This window comes from Podarcis raffonei, chromosome 6 (assembly GCF_027172205.1).
Source record: "Podarcis raffonei isolate rPodRaf1 chromosome 6, rPodRaf1.pri, whole genome shotgun sequence".
NCBI classification, from domain to species: Eukaryota; Metazoa; Chordata; class Lepidosauria; order Squamata; family Lacertidae; genus Podarcis; species Podarcis raffonei.
This window is the reverse complement of record NC_070607.1, coordinates 95,426,656-95,450,969: the sequence shown is the minus strand read 5'-3', so window position 1 is coordinate 95,450,969 and position 24,314 is coordinate 95,426,656. Positions and strand designations below refer to the sequence as shown.

Below are 24,314 nucleotides of genomic sequence, written 5' to 3'. Positions count from 1 at the left end.
TTTTATGTGTGTAGATCAGTGCACGCTGACCAATGCACAGTCTTCGCAGTAGGGCTCTGTTCCGATGGCACAGCAAACCGGTAGATTGCTATCTGCTGCAGCCTTCCTCCATCTTCACAGCCATTGTAACATACCGCTTGTTATTATCTGCCTGTTCTGCCATTGAGGACTTCTTGGATCATTCTTCGTCTGACTCCTTCCCTTTGACCTTACCGCCTTGCGTGACCCTGCTGGGAGTACGAGACTCCAGACGGCTTCGCTCACAAGGGTCATAGGAACATGCAAACCCACTCACCACGACAAGGTCCAGAGAGTGGGCAAATCTTTAAAAATGTAGTATAAACACCGACAACTGGGAAAGACTGGCCTGCGAGCGCTCCAGTTGGAGAACAGCCTTTACCAAAGGAGTCATGGGCTTTGAAGACACTCGAACTCAGGACTCAAGGTGCTAAGAGGAAGGTATGCTTGGCAAATCCACACCTTGATCAGCTCCCACCTGGAAACCAATGTCCCCACTGTGGAAGGACGTGTGGATCCAGAATTGGCCTCCACAGTCACTTACGGACTCATTGTTAAAACCGTGTTTATGGAAGACAATCTTACTCGGCTACGAGGGATCACCAAAGAAAGAAAAGAACACTTCTTCAGGTACAGTCATACCTTGGGTTGAATATGCTTCATGTTGAGCGCGTTTGAGTTGCGCTCTGCGGCAACCCGGAAGTAACGGAGTGCGTTACTTCCAGGTTTCGCTTCTCGCGCATGCGCAGACGCTCAAAATGACGTGCATGCGCAGAAGCAGCGAAAAGCGCAGGCACAGACGTGCCGTCGCTAGTTACGTTTGCTTCTGGATGCGAACGGGGCTCCGGAACAGAGACACAAAGTCAGAAAAGCTAAAGCACAGAATGAACTCAGGCTTGCTAGAGAGGTTAAAAGCAACAAAAAAGGCTTTTATGGGTATGTTCGTAGCAAAAGGAAGAACAAAGAAACAGTGGGGTCACTCAGAGGAGAAGATGGTGAAATGCAAACAGGGGACACAGAAAGGGCTGAACTCCTCAATGCCTTCTTTGCCTCAGTCTTCTCCGATAAAGAAAACAATGCCCGACCTGAAGAATTTGGAGCAAATGATTCAGCAGAGGAAACACAGCCCAGAATAACTAAGGAGATAGTACAAGAATACTTGGCTAGTCTAGATGTATTCAAGTCTCCAGGGCCAGATGAACTGCATCCAAGAGTATTAAAAGAACTGGCAGATGTGATTTCAGAACCACTGGCAGTCATCTTTGAGAATTCCTGGAGAACAGGCGAAGTCCCGGCAGACTGGAGGAGGGCAAATGTTGTCCCTATTTTCAAAAAGGGGAAAAGAGAGGACCCAAATAATTACCGCCCAGTCAGTCTGACATCAATACCAGGGAAGATTCTGGAGCAGATCATTAAGCAAACAGTCTGTGAGCACCTGGAAAGGAATGCTGTGATCACCAATAGTCAGCATGGATTTCTGAAAAATAAGTCATGTCAGACTAACCTGATCTCGTTTTTTGACAGAATTACAAGCCTGGTAGATGAAGGGAACGCAGTGGATGTAGCCTACCTTGATTTCAGCAAGGCATTTGACAAGGTGCCCCATGATATTCTTGTAAAGAAGCTGGTAAAATGCGGTCTTGACTATGCTACCACTCAGTGGATTTGTAACTGGCTGACTGACCGAACCCAAAGGGTGCTCATCAATGGTTCCTCTTCATCCTGGAGAAGAGTGACTAGTGGGGTGCCACAGGGTTCTGTCTTGGGCCCGGTCTTATTCAACATCTTTATCAACGACTTGGATGATGGACTCAAGGGCATCCTGATCAAATTTGCAGATGACACCAAACTGGGAGGGGTGGCTAACACCCCAGAGGACAGGAACACACTTCAAAACGACCTTGACAGATTAGAGAACTGGGCCAAAACAAACAAGATGAATTTTAACAGGGAGAAATGTAAAGTATTGCACTTGGGCAAAAAAAATGAGAGGCACAAATACAAGATGGGTGACACCTGGCTTGAGAGCACTACATGTGAAAAGGATCTAGGAGTCTTGGTTGACCACAAACTTGACATGAGCCAACAGTGTGACGCGGCAGCTAAAAAAGCCAATGCAATTCTGGGCTGCATCAATAGGAGTATAGCATCTAGATCAAGGGAAGTAATAGTGCCACTGTATTCTGCTCTGGTCAGACCTCACCTGGAGTACTGTGTCCAGTTCTGGGCACCACAGTTCAAGAAGGACATTGACAAACTGGAACGTGTCCAGAGGAGGGCAACCAAAATGGTCAAAGGCCTGGAAACGATGCCTTATGAGGAACGGCTAAGGGAGCTGGGCATGTTTAGCCTGGAGAAGAGGAGGTTAAGGGGTGATATGATAGCCATGTTCAAATATATAAAAGGATGTCACATAGAGGAGGGAGAAAGGTTGTTTTCTGCTGCTCCAGAGAAGCGGACACGGAGCAATGGATACAAACTACAAGAAAGAAGATTCCACCTAAACATTAGGAAGAACTTCCTGACAGTAAGAGCTGTTCGACAGTGGAATTTGCTGCCAAGGAGTGTGGTGGAGTCTCCTTCTTTGGAGGTCTTTAAGCAGAGGCTTGACAACCATATGTCAGGAGTGCTCTGATGGTGTTTCCTGCTTGGCAGGGGGTTGGACTCGATGGCCCTTGTGGTCTCTTCCAACTCTATGATTCTATGATTCTATGATTCTATGTATCCAGAGGTACCACTGTACACAGAGCACAAACTGTTATCAATACAGGACATAGCATTTTACATTGAAATACAGGACACATATGTGTGTTTTTTGTATGCAATGTTTGGGAGGAAATAAGACGGTAAATAACAAATAACAAACTAAATGTTGATATATATAATTTTTATTTCATAGTTATATTTCGTGGTAGTATGGCTGTATTGTTTTTTGTAACATAAAAGCATTCAATAAAAATTATTTCTAAAAAAGAAGAAAGAAATACAGGACACTCCTGTATTATAACAGGACGGGTGGCAACCTTCTGCGCAAACACTGGCGGTGGATGCGATGCAGCGACACATCCCCTGTGCCCGGCCAGACGGCTCCAGAAACCGGATCAGACCCGCCTTCCCATTGGCCAGGCCGGCGAGGGATGCTCCGCTCCCCGCGCCGCGATTGGCCGGCGCGCATTCCACCCTGGCCGCTCGCCTCCGCCCTGCGCCTTTTATAGCTATATCTAGACGGCGCCTTGGCGAGCCCCGCAGAGCGCGGCTCCGGGACGCGCGGCGAGGCGTCGGCGAGAGTTTCCCCGCGTCGGACGCGCCTCCGCGGGGCTCGGGCCGTTGCAGAGAAGCGGCGGCTCTCCTTTCCACCCGACGGCGCGGCCATGGCGTTCGCGCTGCTGCGCCCGGTGGCGGCGCGCGTCCTGTACCCGGAGCTGCGCCTGCTGTCGGAGGAGGACGACGCGTCGGAGGACGACGAGGAGGCGCGCAGCGGAGGCAGCAGCGACGCGTCGGAGCGCTCCTTCGGCTGCTGTCCAGGCGCTGCCCGTCCCCCCGGCGGGCCGGTGGTGGTGGTGAAGCAGCGGCAGGCGGCCAACGCGCGCGAGCGGGACCGGACGCAGAGCGTGAACACCGCCTTCACGGCGCTGCGCACCCTCATCCCCACCGAGCCGGTGGACAGAAAACTGTCCAAGATCGAGACGCTGCGCCTGGCGTCCAGCTACATCGCGCACCTCGCCAACGTGCTGCTCCTGGGCGACGGCGCCGACGACGGGCAGCCCTGCTTCCGCGCCCTGTGCGGGGCCAAGGGAGACGTGATGGAGCCGTGCAAGCAGCCGCGCAGCATCTGCACCTTTTGCCTCAGCAACCAGAGGAAGGGGGTGAGTCCTGCTGCCCGAGGGGGCTGCGGCTGGGGGAGTCCAGGATAGTTTAGAAGCGCTGAGCGCTCGGGTCCCTAAGCCATCACCTGGAAGCATGGGCATAGACAGGATTTTTGTTGGGGGGGGGAGACTTGTTGGAGGGGCAGAACCGACGCGATAGGTCAGTTAAGTACAGTGGTACCTCGGGTTACAGACGCTTCAGGTTACATACGCTTCAGGTTACAGACTCCGCTAACCCAGAAATAGTACCTCGGGTTAAGAACTTTGCTTCAGGATGAGAACAGAAATTGTGCTCCGGCAGCATGGCAGCAGTGGGAGGCCCCATTAGCTAAAGTGGTAAAGGTAAAGGTAAAGGGACCCCTGACCATTAGGTCCAGTCGTGGATGACTCTGGGGTTGCGGCGCTCATCTCGCTTTATTGGTCGAGGGAGCCGGTGTACAGCTTCCGGGTCATGTGGCCAGCATGACTAAGCCGCTTCTGGCGAACCAGAGCAGCAACGGAAACACCGTTTACCTTCCCGCCAGAGCGGTACCTATTTATCTACTTGCACGTTGAGAAGTACCACTGTATTTCTATTGCCCCCCTCCCCCTCCTTGGCACACCCATGCCTGGAAGCAATTACTCAGCAGCACTCTGTGCATGCTCAGAGGCACGCTTTGTTTGGCAATCGTGGCCCCTGTTGCAAGGCGGGGGCCTGGCATTCAGAAGCAACTCCCCAGGGTGGGGAGGTTTATAAAAGCCCTCATTTCCTGGGGAGCTATCAGATTGTTCCCTTCCACACAGGTCAGTTTTGCTTCTCCTGTGAAAACCCTAGGTGGGAGGTAGGCAATCGCCTCCTCCTATCAGCTAAAGGGATTCCAGTCAGGCCAGCAGAGTTGGTTCTCCATTTGATGTGTTTGTATATCCCTGTGCTTTTTTAGCACAAACAGTGCTTGACTCCAAGCCCTCTGTTCAGGGTCAGAGCTAAGACTTGAATCAAATGTGATAATAATAATAATAATAATAATAATAATAATAATAATAATAATAAAAAACAACTTTTATTTATATCTCACCCTCCCCGGCCAAAGTCGGGCTCAGGGCGGCTAACATCAAATATATAACATTGGTATAAAATCAAACAATAATTAAATTACTTCCTAGAAACAGGTCAGAATCAAAGTCTAATTAGATGGCTTCCCTCGGGGTTAGGGTTGGGAACAGTAAGGGCTCTTCAGGAGAGGATGTCTCTGGGCATGCGCAGAATGCTTTCCTCTTACTGTTTAAGCAGGGGTGTACACCTGCACTCACCAGGTTGGGGGAAAAGGTTGGAATTCCAGGCCTCTCCAAAGGCTTCAGGGCGGAAACTTCCAATGCTAGAAGTTTATCCCCCTATGTGCAGATGGGTAGACTGAGGTTGGGAGATGGTGGCTAGCCCTTAGTTCATTGATGAATGAGTCTGGGTCCTGATCTAACACCAGCCCTTTACAATTCTTTTTATTGATTGCATTTATACCCCAACTTTGGCTCCTCCTCAAGTGTGGCATACATCTCCCCCTCTTCATTTAATCTCCACATCAACCCTGTGAAGTCGGTTAGACTGAGGGGCCATCATTGGCCGAAGGTCACCCAGTGAAGCTCCATGGCAGAGGTTGTAATCAGACCACAAACCACTAGGATAGTAAGGCACAGTGTTAGTTCTGAGTGCTTGCATATACTGCCTGTTTTCCATCTATTTCCTGCATCTCCCCACTGCAAAATAGTGATTGGGGGGCTGTAGTCAGACATGGCTTCCATCTCTACTGGACTGGCCCTCCTGGACCCGATCCACTCTTCTGACAGCGGGGAGATGAGGAGGCTTTGGCTTTCATAACTTGCTGGTGGGCCACTTGCATAAAACAGGATCCTGGAGCTGAATGATCTTCAGTTTTTGTCTTTCTAGGTAGTTAGTGTAGCCAATGCATCCTCAAAATATTTGAGCCTCAGCAGGGGGCCGGTCCACTGTGCCTCAGACCTTGTGGGGGGCCAGACTATATTTTGGAAAAAATAACTGAACAAATTCCTAGGCCCCACAAATAACCCGGAGATGTAATTTAAATAAAAGCACACATTCTACTCATGTAAAAACACCAGGCAGGCCCCACAAATAACCCAGAGATGCATTTTAAATAAAAGGACACATTTTACTCATGTAAAAACATGCTGATTTCTGGACCGTCCTTGGGACGGATTTAGAAGGCGATTGGGCTGGATCCAGCCCTCAGGCCTTAGTTTGCATACCCATGGCTTTCAGCGGTTCTCAACCTGTGGGTCCCCAGATGTTGTTGGACTACAACTCCCATCATCCCTGAGCTCTGGCCTTGCTAGCTAGGAGTGATGGGAGTTGTAGTTCAACAACATCTGGGGACCCACAGGTTGAGAAAGGCTGGCTTATATGGCAGTTAGGGTGCGCCCAGTATTTTTTGAGCACTCATCCTGTTCTGCTTGACGGGTCGAGTGCCTCTACATCTTCCCATTCAGGCACTCCACACTTTTTGACCCACTTGTTTCAAAAGTGGTTTTGTTGTGCCAGGGCAAGAGAACTATTAAATTTGCACACACCTGAAATTCTGGTGTACGAAACAGGACGGTCTAGAGGCATTGCCAGTCCGAGCTGCATTTCCTTGTAGGAGGAGTTGGTTAGATCAGGCAAGGTTCCCTGTCCCCCCCCCCCCGAAAACCCAGTTTTCAAATTACACTGAATATCTATATTTCAATGGAGATACGGAAACAAAACACCAAGAAGACGCACAATGGTAGACAAAAATCCGTTTCAGCTGCTCAGTCTTTTCCAGTTCACTTTGTTTTCTCAGTTGTCAATGGAGAAAGTGATAACATTCAGTTCCTGAAGAGATATCCTGGTTCCAAATAATGTTTTGTTGTGTTTGCTGTAGAGACTCTTGTTGTTCTTTGTCCTGATTTAGTATAATAAGGCTGCTGATTTAGTATAATAAGGCTGCTTCCGATATTCCTTTATAAGGTTGCTTGCAAGCTGGGGTTAGTTTGGGTTATATATATATATAGAGAGAGAGCAAACTGTGTCTCAGCACTGCCATGGCTTGGGCTGTTGCATCACCCACAGAGTCTACTGCTTGTGGAATGGCAACCAGGAGGTCTTTGGGCAGACAGAGGTAGAAGGAAGAATAACAAACTATGGTTGCCTTGTGTGTGTCTGATGCAGAACATGCAATAGTCTATGGCAAATACAAACCATGGGCTTTTCTTATGTCTGAATCAGCCTATATATTCAGTAATGGCTGGGGGGGGGCAGCATACCGTCACCATTGGGTGACCGTGACCTTTAGCGTTATGGAGGGCCAAAGATTCTCCACCCCTGATCTAGGGACTCCCCATTGATTCTGGTGGGGTTGGTATCTTATTATGAAAACTGGGGCTTGCCCCTTGATCTCCAGCGTGACAGCAACATGGGGAGGAAGGGGTCATTCTGTTCTTGCAGAGTTGCCTAAAAATTCTTTAGGCCAAGCCTGTTTAATGTCTGCAGGTCAGTTTTATACTGATGCTCTTTTGCACCAGAAACATTTCACGCTTGCATCTCCCGAGGGGACTGAAGGATTTGCACCAACGCATGAGCCTCAGAGCATCTTTTATGAACAAGCTTTTGCTGTCTTTCCTCTTCTGAAACCTTGTAGGCTAGGGTTACCAGACATCCCCGGTTCCTGGGGACACTCCCTGGATTTGCAAATCCGTCCCTGGACAGATTCCGTCCCCAAAATGTCCCCAGATTTGCAAATCTATCCCCGGGAAACATGGCAGCAGCAGCCTCAGCAGCCCGGAGCCAGCCTGCTAGCGCAGTTGGCTCTGGCTGGCTTCAGGAGCTGCTCGCTGCCGTGGCGTCCGCCATTTTTCCTCGCCAGAAGTCCCCATATGATGTGTTACCCGTTCAGGCATAGGCATGATGCTCTGCCTAAGACTGAGCTAATATAATAATAAATAATAATAATTTATTTATTACTTATACCTCGTCCATCTGGCTGGGTCTCCCCAGCCATGCTGGGCAGCTCCCAACAGAATATTAAAAACACAATAAAACATCAAACGTTAAAAACTTCCCTAAAAAGGGCTGCCTTCAGATGTCTTTTAAAGAGAAGATAGCTGCTTATTTCCTTCACATCTGAAAGGAGGGTGTTTCACAAGGCGGGAGCCACTACCGAGAAGGCCCTCTGCCTGGTTCCCTGTAACCTCACTTCCCCCAGTGAGGGAACCACCAGAAGGCCCTCGGAGCTGGACCTCAGTGTCTGGGCTGGACGATGGGGGTGGAGACACTCCTTCAGGTATACTGGACTGAGGCCGTTTAGGGCTTTAAAGGTCAACACCAATACTTTGAATTGTGCTCGGAAACGTACTGGGAGCCAGTGTAGGTCTTTCAAGACCAGTGTTATGTGGTCTCAGCAGCCACTCCCAGTCACCAGTCTAGCTGCCACATTCTTGATTTGTTGTAGTTTCCAAGTCACCTTCAAAGGTAGCCCCACGTAGAGTACATTGCAGTAGTCCAAGCGGGAGATAACCAGAGCATGCACCACTCTGGCGAGACAGTGCGCAGGCAGGGAGGGTCTCAGCAGACTAGACAATTCCATGCTAACTGGACCCCCTGTGGCAGAATGGGGCTGTGCGACCGGCTGTTCACCAGAAAGTTGGTGGTCTGAGCCCACCCAGGAACAGCTGTGGGCAGAATTCCTGCATTGCAGGGGATTGGACTAGATGAGCTTTGGGGTCCCTTCCAGCTCTAGAATTCTATGATTCTATTTTGAGCTGCATCTGCAGCACCCTGTGTTCCTTATCGGGGTTCCTAGATGCTAACAGCATCACTAACAGCAGGTGAGCTTCGCAGGGAGACTGATTGTGTCTCTGTGTAGTCTAGCCTCAGTAATCGGGACGCATGTATCATCTCCTCATCTTTGGGTCTTTGCAGCACTTTAACGGACTGTCAAGGGAATTCAATTTTGTTGGGAGCAGTGCCTTTTAACATGACGTTTTCACAGCATGACATTCAGCTGAATTTTACAGCCAAAATGTAGAATCCAGCAGCAGGAATAAAATCGTATTGAACATTCCTGCGGTGTAGGGGGTTGGACAAGATCAGGCATAGGCAAACTCGGCCCTCCAGACGTTTTGGGACTACAACTTCCATCATCCATAGCTAACAGGACCAGTGGTCAGGGATGATGGGAATTGTAGTCGCTCCCAATGCTACAATTCTGTGATTAGCAGCTCCATTCAATAGCTTCTAATTACTGGAAGAGCACATAGGTTTTATGTATAATGCCCAGTCTAGCATCTCTGGTTGCAGAGAAAGACATCTGGTGGTCGGCAAACAGACAACTGTATTGATCTTCGAAGAGCAATGCTCTGCTCCAAATATTAAGCAACCTTCACCAACCCGGTGCCCTCCAGATGTTCTGCAACTGCAACTCTTCCCCAACTACCATGGCCAATGATCAGAGATGATGGGATCTGTAGTGTAAAGCAACCTCACAGATTGTTGGAAGGAGAGAGGGGAATGTTGGCAGGATCACAGCGGTGTGTGGGTTTTGTCCTTCAAGGCATGGTAGTTTCAACTTCCAAAAATGGAGATGATGAGGGGAGCCCAGGATATGCTTGTGTTCTGTTTTGAAAAAATGGCTCGATCAAAAAGTTTTCTTTTCCTTCTAAGTGCTGGGAAGGAGTGCGACCTTTTTGATTTCCAAAGTGACTGGAGGAGACCCTTAATCCAGGGCTCAGCCTGGGAGCTGGCTGTCATTCCAGACTCGCTCCGGCTTCCGGCTATTCCCCAGCTGGTGATGACATCATGACCTTCGCCATGGCAACCTTCTGTGAGGCCATAAGCAAGACTCCTGGCGGGGAGAGGCAGGAAGGGCGATGCTCCAGGTCCCATGCCCCCTTCTGCCAAAACGGCCGTTGCTCTTAGTCCCTTAAGGTCTGGGCGCATCTCCTCCCGCACGTCACATGCTGGAACATGCTGGCTATGCGCTTTCTCCAACCAGAGTTGGCAACCCGGCTGCCCCATTGCACGTTGCTGAAAGGGGGAGAGACGGTAGATCAGCTTGCATGAGTTGTGTGTGCGGAAGGTTCTGGGTTCAAACCCTGCTATCTCCAGGGAATGACCCTTGCCTGGAATCCTGAAGGGTCTCTGCCAGTTGCTGCAGGCAGCACTGAGCTTGGTGGAGCCGAGAGGCCAGACTAACGGTGCAAGGCAGATTCCCAGGTTCCATGTGGTGTGCCTGCTTCCCCTGCAAAAGCCTCTCCTCTCCCAAGTTTGAAAAGCAAAGGCGTTCGCTCTTTCAGTTTCTATATTTAAGGTTGGGAAAATGAGAAGCCTGAAAAATTCATTTCTCTACATTTCTGCTCCACTTTGCAAGGCCTTGTTACTGGATTTTAAAGTCTTCTTGAAAATTTGTCAGCATCAATTGGATGCATGAGGACCATCTGGTCCAAGTCCCTACAATGCAGGAATCTTTTCCCCAACATGGGGCTTGAACCCATGAACTCTGCGGTTAAGCCCTTTGTGGCTTAGGGCTCTCGTATCTACGGGACCGCCTCTCCTGGTCTGCCTCGCAGAAGACCTTAAGGTCCATGAACAACCATAGTTTAGAGCTCCTGGGTCCTAAGGAAGTCAGACTATCCTCCACCAGGGCCAGGGCCTTCTCAGTGGTGGCTCCGACCTGGCGGAATGTCCCAGGAGACCAGGGCCCTACAGGATTTAACCTCCTTCCGTCAGGCCTGTAAGACAGAGCTATTCCGCCTGGCCTTTAATTTGAATTCAGCCTGATCTTTTATTTCCCTTCCCTTCCCTTCCCTCCCCCTCCCCTTTTATGAAGATTACCTGCTCTGAGACCCCACAGCTATAATTCTCCCCTGGCCTCCTCACTGGCCCAAGTAGGACCAATTCAGCCAGCTAGCCCTGGGGATTACCTAATGTTTATTTCCCCTAAATTGATTTTTGAATTTTATTGTTATTCATGTTTTTATACTGTATTTTATGCTGCTTTTATAATTATAATTTTATAATTTGTTGTTAGCCGCCATGAGCCCAGTTTTTGAACCGGGAAGGGCGGGGTATAAATAAAAAAATATTATTATTATTATTATTATTATTATTATTATTATTATTATTATTACTGATGCTGGACTAGATGGGTCATTGACGTGATCTAGCAGGCTCTTGCATACTTATGCTTACTGAGAGGCAGAAGGGGAAGATGCGGCAGGAGCAAGGTTGGTGCTCTGCAAGCGCACAGGTGGAGCCAATTTCCCTCCAGCAAATCTGCACTGGGCAAACTTCACCCCTACCCCTTGCCTGCCTGGTGGTCAGCAGTGACAAAACTGACCATAGGTCAGGTGACTGGTGACCAACGCTGCTGTTGCGCTGATCTGGAATCCTTGGTTGTTCCTGTGTGTGTGTGTGTGTGTGTGTGTGTGAAGGCATTATTCAGAATAGCGCTTTGCACAACCCACTAAGAAAGATAATAGCACAATAAAATTCAGAACAGAAGCAACTGCACACTTACTCACAATGCAATTAAAGCTGGAGGTGTGAATGATTATCAGACTTTGGAAAACCTGATAGTACTGGGTCAAGACCATCATTTCCTGTTAAATTAAACTTAAATTCAACAGAATTGATGAACTTGACCCAGTTTGGGGTCCACACTTTGGGGATGTGGGTGGCGCTGTGGGTTAAACCACAGAGCCTAGGACTTGCCAATGAGAAGGTTGGCGGTTCGAATCCCCGCGACGGGGTGAGCTCCTGTTGCTTGGTCCCTGCTCCTGCAGTTTGAAAGCACATCAAAGTGCAAGTAGATAAATAGGTAGCGCACTGGCGGGAAGGTAAACGGCGTTTCCGTGCGCTGCTCTGGTTCGCCAGAAGCGGCTTAGTCATGCTGGGCACATGACCCGGAAGCTGTACACCGGCTCCCTCAGCCAATAAAGCGAGATGAGCGCCACAACCCCAGAGTCGGCCACAACTGGACCTAATGGTCAGGGGTCCCTTTGCCTTTACCTATCTCTACACTTTAAGTAACTCACATAACCTGAGCCCTTTCAATACCTAGTAATGACCCTGTTCCGAGACCAGTGGCAGGATTCGGGCTCTCAAACGTCAGCAGCGCCCTGCGTGGCACTATTATTTGGCGACCCGCACCTCTTGCGCTCTGTTCTGCAGCATTGCAGTGGCGCCTGCTGCGGCCAAACCGGGCGCGCCACCCTAAAACTGCCTCTGCCGAGGCATTCGGATCGCATGAGCGCTGCCTGCTGGGCTGAGATGTTCCCTTGAAAGGAATCAAATGGTGCATTGCAGTAGAAGGTTGAGCCTGGAGAACACGGCGCCTTTCAAGCCAGCTAGGCTGCCGTGAATGACTTTGGGGTGCAAACAGGCAAAAGGCTTAAACTAGCCTGGCAAAGCCTCACCCACCAAGACCAAACTCTCTGCTCCCCAGTTGGTGAGTAGGGAGTTAATCCTGATCTCTGCAGGATTGCTCTATAAGACGCACCAGACCATAAGATGCACCTAGGTTTTGGAGGAGGAAAACAAGAAAAAAAATATTCTGAATCCCAGAAGCCAGAACAGCAAGAGGGATCGCTGCGCAGTGAAATCCCTCTTGCTGTTCTGGCTTCTGGGATAGCTGCGCAGCCTGCATTCGCTCCATAAGACGCACACACATTTCCCCTTACTTTTTAGGAGGAAAAAGGTGAGTCTTATAGAGCAAAAAATATGGTAGCTTTTTTCTTTCTTTCTTTTTGCAGCTGCTGTTCATAAACGAAAGGAAATATTGCTAGGGGTGGTGGGGAAGGGAATGTCACAGTACTGATCTGGATTGTCCCAAAACGTGACCCCTACTCAGAGTTCATTAGTTGAAAATGTCTTTGGCAATGCAACATGCAGCTTAGGGCCATGCCTGCAGGATGGTGAGCCTTAGCCCTGGTGGGGGGCAGGTGTAGCCCCCCCAGACATCTCTGTCTTGCCCTCAGGACTCCCCCCAGGTCACACCACCCTCTGAGCCGCCCCCTTTACCACCCCCATTTTGCCCCATCCTCAAGTGCTTTTCGCTTGCCTAAAAAGAGGCGACGTCTTGCTTGCCTGGAAAAAGGATAAGTGAGCGTTGTGTGAACGTGACACCGCTTCTGTACAAAAGGCATTGATTGCCCTGCCCTCTTTGGCCCCTGGAACGTTACACAGATGGGAAGGTGGCCCTCCATCTAGATTATCCTCCACCAGGGCCAGGGCCTTCTCAGTGATGGCTCCGACCTGGTGGAATGCTCTGTCCCATGAGACCAGGGCCCTGCAGGATTTAACCTCCTTCCGCAGGGCCTGTAAGGCAGAGTTCTTCCGCCTGGCTTTCAATTTGAACCTGGCCTGATCTTTTATTCCCCTTCCTTCCCTCCCCCTCCCCTTTTTATGAAGATTACCTGCTCTGGGATCCCACAACTAATTTTCCCCTGGTCTCCTCGCTGGCCCAAATAGGACTAATTCAGCCAGCTAGCCCTGGTGATCATCTAACGTTTATTGGATGGATTTCCCCCCTAAATTGATTTTTGAATTCTGAATTGATTGTTATTCATGTTTTATGCTGTTTTTTGTTGCATCAATTAAGTGTTTAAAATTTGTTGTTAGCCACCCTGAGCCCGGTTTTTGAACCAGGAAGGGCGGGGTATAAATAAAAATTTATTCTTGTTATTATTTTCTGAAAAGAGTCCCCCACCCTGGCGTAGTGACTAAGAAGCTGAGATTCAAATGGGGGAGCCTGCCGCAATTTCAGGCTTGTGAGTCCACCGGGTGAGTGGGTGACTTCAGGCCCCCTCCAACATGCGTCTAATAACATTGGCCTACCTTTGGGGGTTGTTGTGACTGTTGCAAGACAATGCAGGTGAATTGCTTTACTTGCTACGTTTCTGCTTCCTCTCCAGGGAGCTCAGTGTAGCATGGATGGTTCTCCCCACCCCCCATTTAATCCGCACAACAACCCTGTGAGGTAGGTTAGGCTGAAGGGGAGTGATGCCCCTCCCCTCGGTCACTACCCATTGAGCTTCATGGCCGAGTGGGGGTGCAAACCCTGGTCTTCCACAGCTCCTAGTCTAGCACTCTAACTGAAACTGTTAGAAACTGAAATATAGAAGCTAATCGCCAAATAGCACCTTAGGTTTCAGCTGCCACAACGGAATGTTTCAGTTCCATTTTTCCCTGATGAGATTTATTGCTATTATTATTCATTTCATTTCAATTAATCTTTGAATTTTAAAGAAAAAAATATTCAGTGCTGTTTACCTTAAAACATAACACAAAACAATCGAGAAACAACTAATTCAAGCTTCAAGGAAAATATTTCAGATCCTTCTCTAAATGACAATTGGCTTTACCAATATTTATTTATATGGAACTCCTATTTGGGGACTTCCCTGGCTTTTTCCTGGCCCACGTAGGACCAGTCTGGATAGTTAGCCTTGGTGAAGACTTGATGTTTTCATCCCCCAAAAAGTTTTTGATTTGAGTTTCCACTGAAATGAGGCTGTATTTTAATGTTTTAATGTTGTATTTTAAACTTGTTTTTAAGTTGTATTTCAATCAATTGTTTTTATATTGGGTGTTAGCCGCCCTGAGCCCGGTCTTGGCTGGGGAGGTAAGGTAAAGGTAAAGGTACCCCTGCCCGTACGGGCCAGTCTTGACAGACTCTAGGGTTGTGCGCTCATCTCACTCTAGAGGCCGGGAGCCAGCGCTGTCGGGCAGACACTTCCGAGTCACGTGGCCCGCGTGACAAGCTGCTCCGGTGAACCGGCACCAGAGCAGCACACGGAAACCCCGTTTACCTTCCTGCTATAAAGCGGTACCTATTTATCTACTTGCACTTAGGGGTGCTTTCGAACTGCTAGGTGGGCAGGAGCTGGGACCGAACGACGGGAGCTCACCCCGCCGCGGGGATTCGAACCGCCGACCATGCGATCGGCAAGTCCTAGGCGCTGAGGTTTTACCCACAGCGCCACCCATTCACGCATTGCCTACTTCATTTATGTAGCTGCCACAGAGCAGAAGGACTCTAGGAAGGCAGTGTGGTGTAGTGATTAGTGTCAGACTTGGACCTGGGAGATTAGGGTCTTCGCCTACCTCACAGGGTTGTCGTAGGGATTAACTAAAGAGGGAGGTGAACCATGTACTCTTTGGAGGAAAAGGCAGGGTATAAATGCAATAAATAAGCTTTTCCACTGACCTGCTTAAGAAAGCTAGAGGGGCCAGCCAGATGTCAGTCACTAGCCTGGCATCCAGAAATCTCCATGTGGTCACGATTGGGCCCGTGCCAGTCGCAAAACGCGCCCGGTGCCTGGGGAATTTCTTTTTTTATATATAATTTTTTTATTAGTTTTTTTAACATATCATTTTCAACAGTAATTAAACATATTTTTACATCTTATTCAATTTTTTTGACTTCCACCAGTCCTGTCTGAAAATTTTCCAATCTAATCTCTTAGTATGCATTTCTTATTACATTTCAAACTCATAACCAATATCTCTATCTTTTCCTACTTTGGAACACTTCGTATATTTCTTCTCACAAAACTTCTTGTAGTCCTACTAGCGTAATTTGGTGCCTGGGGAATTCCTAGCACTTACTCCAGCCACGGCACCCCACAGCCTTGGGCAGGTCCGGCACTGCTTTCAACGCTTTCTCTGCCTTCCTTCCAGGGCATCCGCCGGGATCTGGGCGGGGGCAACTGCCTGAAGGCAAGAGGCGTGGGCCACCTGAAGGTGCTGCGGAGATGAGACGAAGCAGAGACAACCGCCTGTCTGAGAAGCCAAGGTGGGCTTGACGCCTGGGGCGGCTTGAGTTGGATGTTCCTGACTGGGGCAAGAGGGTAGGGTGACTGGAACCAGGGTGGGCTCGGTGCTGGCGGGTGACAATCTCCAAGACGACGGGGAAGATGGCCCTGCGGACTCGGGGGAGACAGGAGAGGGTGGAAACGAAAACCCCCAACTGAGCTGCGGCGCAACGAGGGATTGTGGTTTGCCAAGGAGAGACGGACAAGCCATTCCTTGGACTTCCGCCCAGATCCAGGAGGAGTCACTCTGCCACCGGTGCTTTTCCAGTAGGGGAGAGAGAGCACAAGAACTTAGTGGATCCCGGGGGGGCGGGCAGGGGCTCCTGAGACCTCTAGCCTACTTTCGAACGGACAACATTGAAACAGAGCTTTATCCAAGATGATTGCTGGTCCGTATGATCACTGTCGGTAGTTGTTGTTATTTCCTCATTCAGCGGGGCTCGAAAATAAAGTTATTTTTCACATCCTTGGGTGACTCTCTGTTTGCTGCCACGTCCCGGAGCCTTCCTTTATCCTCAGAGGCTCATCCCACTAAGGAGAGCTCGGCTTGGCCCCCATCCCACTTACTAATAAAAAATGAAATGGTTCTCAATAAAATAAAGCAAAGCTAAAGAGCAGAATGAACTGCTGCTGCGGCAAGTTGGAAGCAGCGTAAGGTTGGGCATTATCAGGGAACAGATTTCCGTAATGTTTCTAGCTGAGAACAATTCCAAAAAGGGGTGTGTGTGTGAAATCGTAGAACTACAGGGCTACAGGACTATGGCGGTCATCTAGCTCAACTCCCTGCAATGCAGAAATCTTTTGCCCAGCGTGGGGCTTGAACCCACAGCCTTGAGATTGAGAGTCTATTGCTCTATAGACCGAGACTCTGAAGTGCCACATGATTCGAGCCTCAGGCTTACGAACTGAGCTATTTGATCCACATCTCCAACATTTATCTGAGCCTAGCTTGCATATAAGGCTATAAGTACTAGCATATAAGTGCAAGTAGATAAATAGATACCACTCTGGCGGGAAGGTAAACGGCATTTCCTGCGCTGCTCTGGTTTGCCAGAAGCGGCTTAGTCATGCTGGCCACATGACCTGGAAGCTGTACGCCGGCTCTCTCGGCCAATAAAGCGAGACGAGCGCCGCGACTGGACCTTTACCTAACTTGCATATTAACTTCACATTATAAGGTGTTAAATACCATTGATACAGGGCTTTTAAGTAGTCCTTTAAAGGTAATGGGACCCCTGACCATTAGGTCCAGTCGCGAAAGACTCTGGGGTTGCGGCGCTCATTTCACTTTAAAGGCTAAGAGAGCTGGCGTTTGTCCACAGACAGTTTTTCCAGGTCATGTGGCCAGCATGACTAAGCCGCTTCTGGCGAAACCAGAGCAGTGTATGGAAATGCTGTTTACCTTCCCGCCAGAGCAGTACCTATTTATCTACTTGCACTTTGATGTGCTTTTGAACTGCTAGGTTGGCAGGAGCGGGGACTGAGCAACGGGAGCTCACCCCGTTGTGGGGATTCAAACCGCCGACCTTTCGATCGGCAAGCCCAAGCCGCACAGTGGTTTAACCCACAGCGCCACCAGCGTCCCATAGTAGTCCTTTAGGTCTGATGAAATTCTATTACGATGGAAGTCATCCTGATTTTTTTAATAAAAACTCATAGCAGTGACCCTTTGCAGCAAATGATCCTTATGTTGACAGGTCGCACCGAGAACTCAGGCAAATTTGCACACCGTGTCCCCTGGATTAGGGTACAATAGCTTGCAATGGGGGACACCACTGGAAACTCGCAACATGGGAAGGAGCATGTCTGATTTATCTGGTCTGGGAAAGGTGAAGGGTGTTGAGGGTGACTCTATGGCCCTGAATGACTCAGAGGCTGTCCAGCCCAGCTGTGGAGACAGGAAGCTTGGGATTCATTTCCTAATAGGCCTGCACAGATTCCCTTTTATAGACCGGAGCCTTCGTTGCCCAGCTTAAAGACCTTCCCTTCCCAGTCTCTTAAATAGGTCTTTGCCACAAGGAAGCCGCTTGGAGGTGCTCAGCAGAGCCAGCTTTGGAGGGTCAGGGACTGGCAGGAACCCCAGGTGTGGCCAATGGGAGGGGTGCTGCCCCACCAGCACTGCTGCGCCCACAAAAGTCAGAGAAAGCACATGTGAAGACAGGCTGCTCCAGGTTCTTGCTGTGCTCAGGGACCCCCGAGCTACAGTTGCTGGTCAGGATGGGGTTAATCAGCTGATGGATTTGCTTTGCTGTGAATCATGATGAGGTTTTGCTCAAGTTAAAGTTCCTTTTTCTTGCTTGGACTCTCTGGGGCTTCTTTTAGGGCTGCCAGCCAATTAAAGGATGTTCAGCTTATTTTTGTTTGCTGCCCTTCATCTGTTGACCTCAAGGCAGTTCACACCATGAAAATGCAAGATAAGAAACACAAAATACATGACAAACCAATAATCCTCCCTCCCACAACACATTTTAAAGGGTCTTGGATGTTAATCAGCCCAAGAAAGGCCTGATTGAAGAGAAACATTTTTTTTTTTTTTTGGCATCTCAAAGCTGTATAATGAAGGTGCCAGCCGAACCTGGGGAGAGCATTCCACAAACAGGGAGCCACTGCAGAAAAGGCCCCGTTCTTGTGTTGCCACCCTCCAGACCTCTGATCCTCGAATGAAGGAGACTCTACCCCCTTTCTGATCAACTAAAGGAGGGGCAGCCAACATGGTGCTGCCCAGCCAACATGCCCAATTGTCTGGGACGATGAGAAATGCAGAAGAACGTCTAGAGGGCATTGTGTTGGCTACCCCTGACCTAAAGTGTCTTGGCCGCCTTCAATCTCACCTGCATTGCACCATGCAGGAACATAGGAAAGTGACTATTTTCCCAGTCCGGTACAGTCATACCTTGGGTTACAGATGCTTCAGGTTGCGTTTTTTTGGGTTACGGACCGCCGAAACCTGGAAGTACCGGAAGGGGTTACTTCTGGGTTTTGGTAGTCGTGCATGCGCAGAAGTGCTAAATTGCGCTTTGCACATGCGCAGAAGTGCCAAAGCGCAACCCGCGCATGCGCAGACGTGCTGCTACGGGTTGCGAACGCTGTGGGTTGTGAACGTGCATCCCGCATGGATCACGTTCGCAACCCGAGCATCCACTGTACGATCTCCTGCAGGGACAGAGGAGCTGGGACTCTGCAGATGGACTACAGCCCATCTCTTCCTTGACCCACTGGCCAGGATGGTTAGCAGGGACTGATGAGAGCTGAGAGTCCCTCAACAGCGCGAGGACCACAGCTCTCCCAGCTCGCCTGCTCTGGCTGGCAGCTTGTCTCCAAGGTCTCAGGGTCTCCCTTTCCCATCCTCACTCAGCAAGAATGGAACATCCTACCATCTGGAAGCTGGGGGGGGGGGGACACTGTCTCCTGCCCTGCAGCGTGTTTGTTCCCCGATAGCATCTTCTCCACTTTTGGTCAATATTTTGTCCTGAGGACCGAAAAAGCTGCCAAAGCAAATTTGTCCCGGAAGAAGGAGGGTGTGAATCTGAGCGTGGTCCAAAAGAAACAACTGCTGGTCAAGCTGGATCTCTGATTTTCCCCCTACAGCTCTGAATGTATCCGTGTCCGCTCAAAACGAACGTAAGGACAATAAGAAGAGCTCTGCTGGATCAGGCCAATCGCCCATCTAGTCCAGTATCCTCTTCTCACAGTGGCCAACCAGATCCCTCTGTTGGGAAACTAATAATAATAATTCATTTACAGTTGATGCTCAGGTTGCGAACGTGATCCATGTGGGATGCATGTTCGCAACCCGCAGCGTTTGCAACCTGCGTCTGCGCACGCGTAGGTTGCAATTCGGCACTTCTGCGCATGCATAAAGCGTGATTTAGCACTTCTGCACATGCGCAACTGCTGAAACCCGGAAGTAACCCATTCCGGTACTTCTGGGTTTTGGCGGTCCATAACCTGAAAAAACGCAACCTGAAGCGGCTGTAACCCAAGGTATGACTGTATATGCCACCCATCTGACTGGGTTCCCCCAGCCACTCTGGGCGGCTTCCGACAAATTAAAGTTAGACATCAAACATTAAAAACTTCCCTAAACAGGGCTGCCTTCAGACGTCTTCTAAAAGTCAGATAGTTGTTTATTTCCTTGACATCTGATGGGAGGGTGCCACCACCGAGAAGGCCCTCTGCCTGTTTCTCTGCAACCTCACTTCTTGCAGGGAGGGAACCTCCAGAAGGCCCTTGGAGCTGCATCTCAGTGTCCGGGCTGAACGATGGGGGTGGAGACGCTCCTTCAGGTATACTGGACTGAGGTAGTTTAGGGCTTTAAAGGTCAGCACTTTGAATCGTGCTGGAAACCTACTGGGAGCCATGTCGATCCTTGAGACGGGCCCAGAAACTCCAGCACGTGCAGAATGCCGCGGCGAGACTCCTTACGGGGTCCTTGCTGCGAGATCACATTCACCCGGTGCTATACCAGCTGCACTGGCTCCCGGTGGAGTACAGGATCAGGTTTAAGGTGCTGGTTTTAACCTTTAAAGCCCTATATAGCCTAGGACCCTCGTACCTAGGGGACCGCCTCTCCTGGTATGTCCCACGGAGGACCTTACGGTCTTCAAACAAAAACATCTTGGAGATCCTGGGCCACAGGGAGGTTAGGCTGGCCTCGACCAGAGCCAGGGCTTTTTCAGCCGTGGCCCTGATCTGGTGGAACGCTCTGTCACAAGAGACCAGGGCCCTGCGGGACTTGACATCTTTCCACAGGGCCTGCAACACAGAGCTGTTCCACAGGCCTTTGGCCAAGGCACAGTCTGACCCCCCTCCTTTGGTAATCCTCATAGAACTCTAGCCCAATGGTTGCCATTGATTTGATTCTGAATAAATTTTAGAATGAATTGATTTTAGAATGTATTTCAATTAATAGATTGTGATTTTATGTAAATTGTGTTACTTTTACTGTTGTCAGCCGCTCTGAGCCCGGCTTCGGCTGGGAGGGCGGGATATAAATTATTATTATTATTATTATTATTATTATTATTATTATTAATAATAATTTATTATTATTAGGTCCTGGCAGCTGGCAAGCAGGACAAGGGGCCTCCACTCCCTCAGTTCCCAGTAACTGAAATTCAGAAGCATTTCCGCCTCCAACTATGGAAGCACAGCACAGACGTTGTGGCTAGCAGCCCTCTCTAATTTATCTGATCATCTTGTAAAGCCGTCTGGGTCAGTGGCTGTGAGTTCCGTAGTTTAACTATGTGCCGCATGAAGCGAAACGGGTTTTTAAAGTTCCCAGTACTTTTGCATGCAGCCTTGGAGAGAAGTTCCCGTTTCCAGGCTGAAGTCAGTAGCAGCCAACCCCTCAGGAAAAAAAAGCATCTTATATTCCCATTGCCTCTGTTCTCCCAAAGAAAAACAGGCCCTGCTTTTAAAAGGGCTGGGGATATTTATTTACGGAACGCAGCGGCCATTCCCAGTCTCCCCAGTAAAGCCCAGTGGCCGGAATGCGGTGTTTTTTTAAGACTCTCACGGCTGTTTATTAGGGTCTGGGATGGATTAGACACAGTGAGAACAAACTGCTCCCCTCCCACCCTGGCCCCACCTGGGACTTTCGCTCACAGCTGCACAGAGCAATCAAGGACCATAAATCAAAATCCAGAGGGGGAGTTGTTGTGGAGGGGGAGGCAGGGAACTGGAAGGGAACCTTCAAAACCAAGGGTGCTGGGCTCTAGAGCTTGGGGCTGGGGGGGGGGGGAATTCCTTCTGATTCTCTGCGGGGAACAGCAGGGATGGCGTTGCTCGTTCTTCTCCCACACAGCTTGTGAGTCAGCGTGGTTCGGGGTAGGATGGACGCAAGGAGCAAAAGGAAGTTTTGTGGAGCACGGTGGGAGGCAGCTGTGCGCCGATTCCAGAATATAAAGGATGCAATGCTCTGGACATTTCTGGATTTTATTTCTCATAACCCTGGAGCTCGGGATCATCCTAACAAAACAGTCTTGGGTTAAATTCAGCCCAGAGAAAATAAAAAAGGCATGTGGGACAGAATCGCACCTGGGCAAAAGAAGCCTTCTTTTTCTCTGCTGCCTTCAAAGGCTCGGGATTTCCTCTAGAATCATAGAATCATAGAGTTGGAAGAGACCACAAGGGCCATCGAGTCCAACCCCCTGCCAAGCAGGAAACACCATCAGAGCACTCCTGACATATGGTTGTCAAGCCTCTGCTTAAAGACCTCCAAAGAAGGAGACTCCACCACACTCCTTGGCAGCAAATTCCACTGTCGAACAGCTCTTACTGTCAGGAAGTTCTTCCTAATGTTTAGGTGGAATCTTCTTTCTTGTAGTTTGGATCCATTGCTCCGTGTCCGCTTCTCTGGAGCAGCAGAAAACAACCTTTCTCCCTCCTCTATATGACATCCTTTTATATATTTGAACATGGCTATCATATCACCCCTTAACCTCCTCTTCTCCAGGCTAAACATGCCCAGCTCCCTTAGCCGTTCCTATTTGAAATTACACACACGTGTCACCTAAGCACTTCCCTGCAAATGGAAAACTAGAGCAGCAGGCAGAAGACTGGCCTGAGCAGGTTGTGTACAATGGGTTAGCTTTCTTACTGCAGGGAGTTTGCACTAGGAATGCAGGGGATTTTCACTCATTTCAATTTTGGGGCCAAAAAAAGGAGGGCCTTGGGTGCAATTTCCTGGACCTTTGAAGATAATCTTAATACAGTGGTACCTCAGGTTACATACGCTTCAGGTTACAGACGCTTCAGGTTACAGACTCTGCTAACCTGCTTCAGGTTAAGAACTTCGCTTCAGGATGAGAACAGAAATTGTGCTCTGGCGGCGCGGCAGCAGCAGGAGGCCCCATTAGCTAAAGTGGTGCTTCAGGTTAAGAACAGTTTCAGGTTAAGTACGGACCTCCGGAACGAATCAAGTACTTAACCCGAGGTACCACTGTATATCTAATCTAAATCTATCAACCTTTCAGACAGTTACTTGTCTCCCAAAACAGCTCAATTAAAAAATGTTTTCTGTTTTCATTTTGAATCACGGTGAGGCAGGCAGAAGGTAGTTGGAGATTTATCTGGGCAATTTGCATCAAGGGTTTCTGACTTTCAACAATACACACAGGCATTCTGCGTTTCAGTGTGGATTAAACAATTGTACACAGCAAGGAGAAGTGTCCCTCTCTGGGCTACAGGATTGGCCGTTTAAGAGAGTCTCGTTCTCCAAAGATGGTGAAATTCGGAGAGGCAGACTGGAGGCAGAGGCTCAAAAGGGCTCCGTTCCCTTCCAGTCCTTGGAGGGACAAATTGCTCACTTTGCCTTCTGGTGCGAATTGTGTTGTAAACAAAAATTGCCCTTTTCCCTTATGGGGTATCCAAGAGGCCATATAGAGTCCTTACATAGGTTCCCTATTGGTAGGAGAGAATAACAGAGGCCAACTAGAGAATATTGAGAAGCAAAGCAGCTAGTAAGCTTGATCTTTATTGAACTGTTGCAACAGGGTGCTCCCCTCACCACACGCAGGAGAGAGGAGGGACCCAGAAAAATGGTGTGCAAGGCCTTATAAAGCCTTTTGAAATTGCCACCCTGTAGATCAAGACCACCCCTCAGATACATCACACCTACATCACAGAAAAGGCGGTCTAAAACAGAAATTTGAATATTGTTTTTCTCTTGTCCTTGTTTATCTGGGCTGCATCAATAGGAGTATAGCATCTAGATCAAGGGAAGTAATGGTGCCACTGTATTCTGCTCTGGTCAGACCTCACCTGGAGTACTGTGTCCAGTTCTGGGCACCACAGTTCAAGAAGGATACTGACAAACTGGAACGTGTCCAGAGGAGGGCAACCAAAATGGTCAAAGGCCTGGAAACAATGCCTTATGAGGAACGGCTAAGGGAGCTGGGCATGTTTAGCCTGGAGAAGAGGAGGCTAAGGGGTGATATGATAGCCATGTTCAAATATATAAAAGGATGTCACATAGAGGAGGGAGAAAGGTTGTTTTCTGCTGCTCCAGAGAAGCGGACACGGAGCAATGGATCCAAACTACAAGAAAGAAGATTCCACCTAAACATTAGGAAGAACTTCCTGACAGTAAGAGCTGTTCGACAGTGGAATTTGCTGCCAAGGAGTGTGGTGGAGTCTCCTTCTTTGGAGATCTTTAAGCAGAGGCTTGACAACCATATGTCAGGAGTGCTCTGATGGTGTTTCCTGCTTGGCAGGGGGTTGGACTCGATGGCCCTTGTGGTCTCTTCCAACTCTATGATTCTTTGATTCTTCTTCTTTGATTCTTTGATTCTTTGATCTCCTGTCTGGCAGGTTACTTGATTGGATTGTTGCTTTTCAGGACCAAAACACACCATGCAGTAATTCCAGTGTAGCACAAAACATCAATCACAGGAGTTTCTGTTGTTCCGGATCGAGGATGCTATGAAATCACAGATGCGTTCAAAAGAAATATATATATATATATGTGTGTGTTATGTGGGGGGGGGGGGGGAACGAGAGAGAGACATTGCACATACCTTTGTAAATCAAGAAAATCTTTAATAAAAATACATTAAAAAAGAAAGTGTCTGCCACTTTCTTTCCCTC

General features: G+C 49.1%; 1 protein-coding gene across 2 annotated transcripts; it reads left to right on the top strand.

Moving 5' to 3' along the window:
• Positions 1 to 3,243: 3,243 nt before the first annotated feature.
• On the top strand, positions 3,244 to 24,150 carry TCF15 (transcription factor 15). 2 transcript variants are annotated; one of them, XM_053394610.1, is made up of 2 exons: positions 3,244 to 3,884; positions 24,039 to 24,150. In XM_053394610.1, exons 1-2 carry the CDS (start codon positions 3,390 to 3,392, stop codon positions 24,045 to 24,047), a joined length of 504 nt encoding a protein of 167 aa, XP_053250585.1. In that variant the 5' UTR covers positions 3,244 to 3,389; the 3' UTR covers positions 24,048 to 24,150. The 2 variants fall into 2 exon arrangements, with proteins under 2 accessions (XP_053250585.1, XP_053250584.1); XM_053394609.1 differs by lacking the exon at positions 24,039 to 24,150 and adding an exon at positions 15,592 to 16,191 and having other exon boundaries at positions 3,247 to 3,884.
• The last annotated feature ends 164 nt before the right edge of the window (positions 24,151 to 24,314 follow it).

Bases quoted from the DNA above. Each gene is read 5' to 3' on its own strand.
- TCF15 (XM_053394609.1), top strand. From the start codon at position 3,390: ATGGCGTTCGCGCTGCTGCGCCCGGTGGCGGCGCGCGTCCTGTACCCG. The intron at 3,885-15,591 runs GTGAGTCCTGCT...CCTTCCTTCCAG, and splicing joins TCAGCAACCAGAGGAAGGGG to GGCATCCGCCGGGATCTGGG.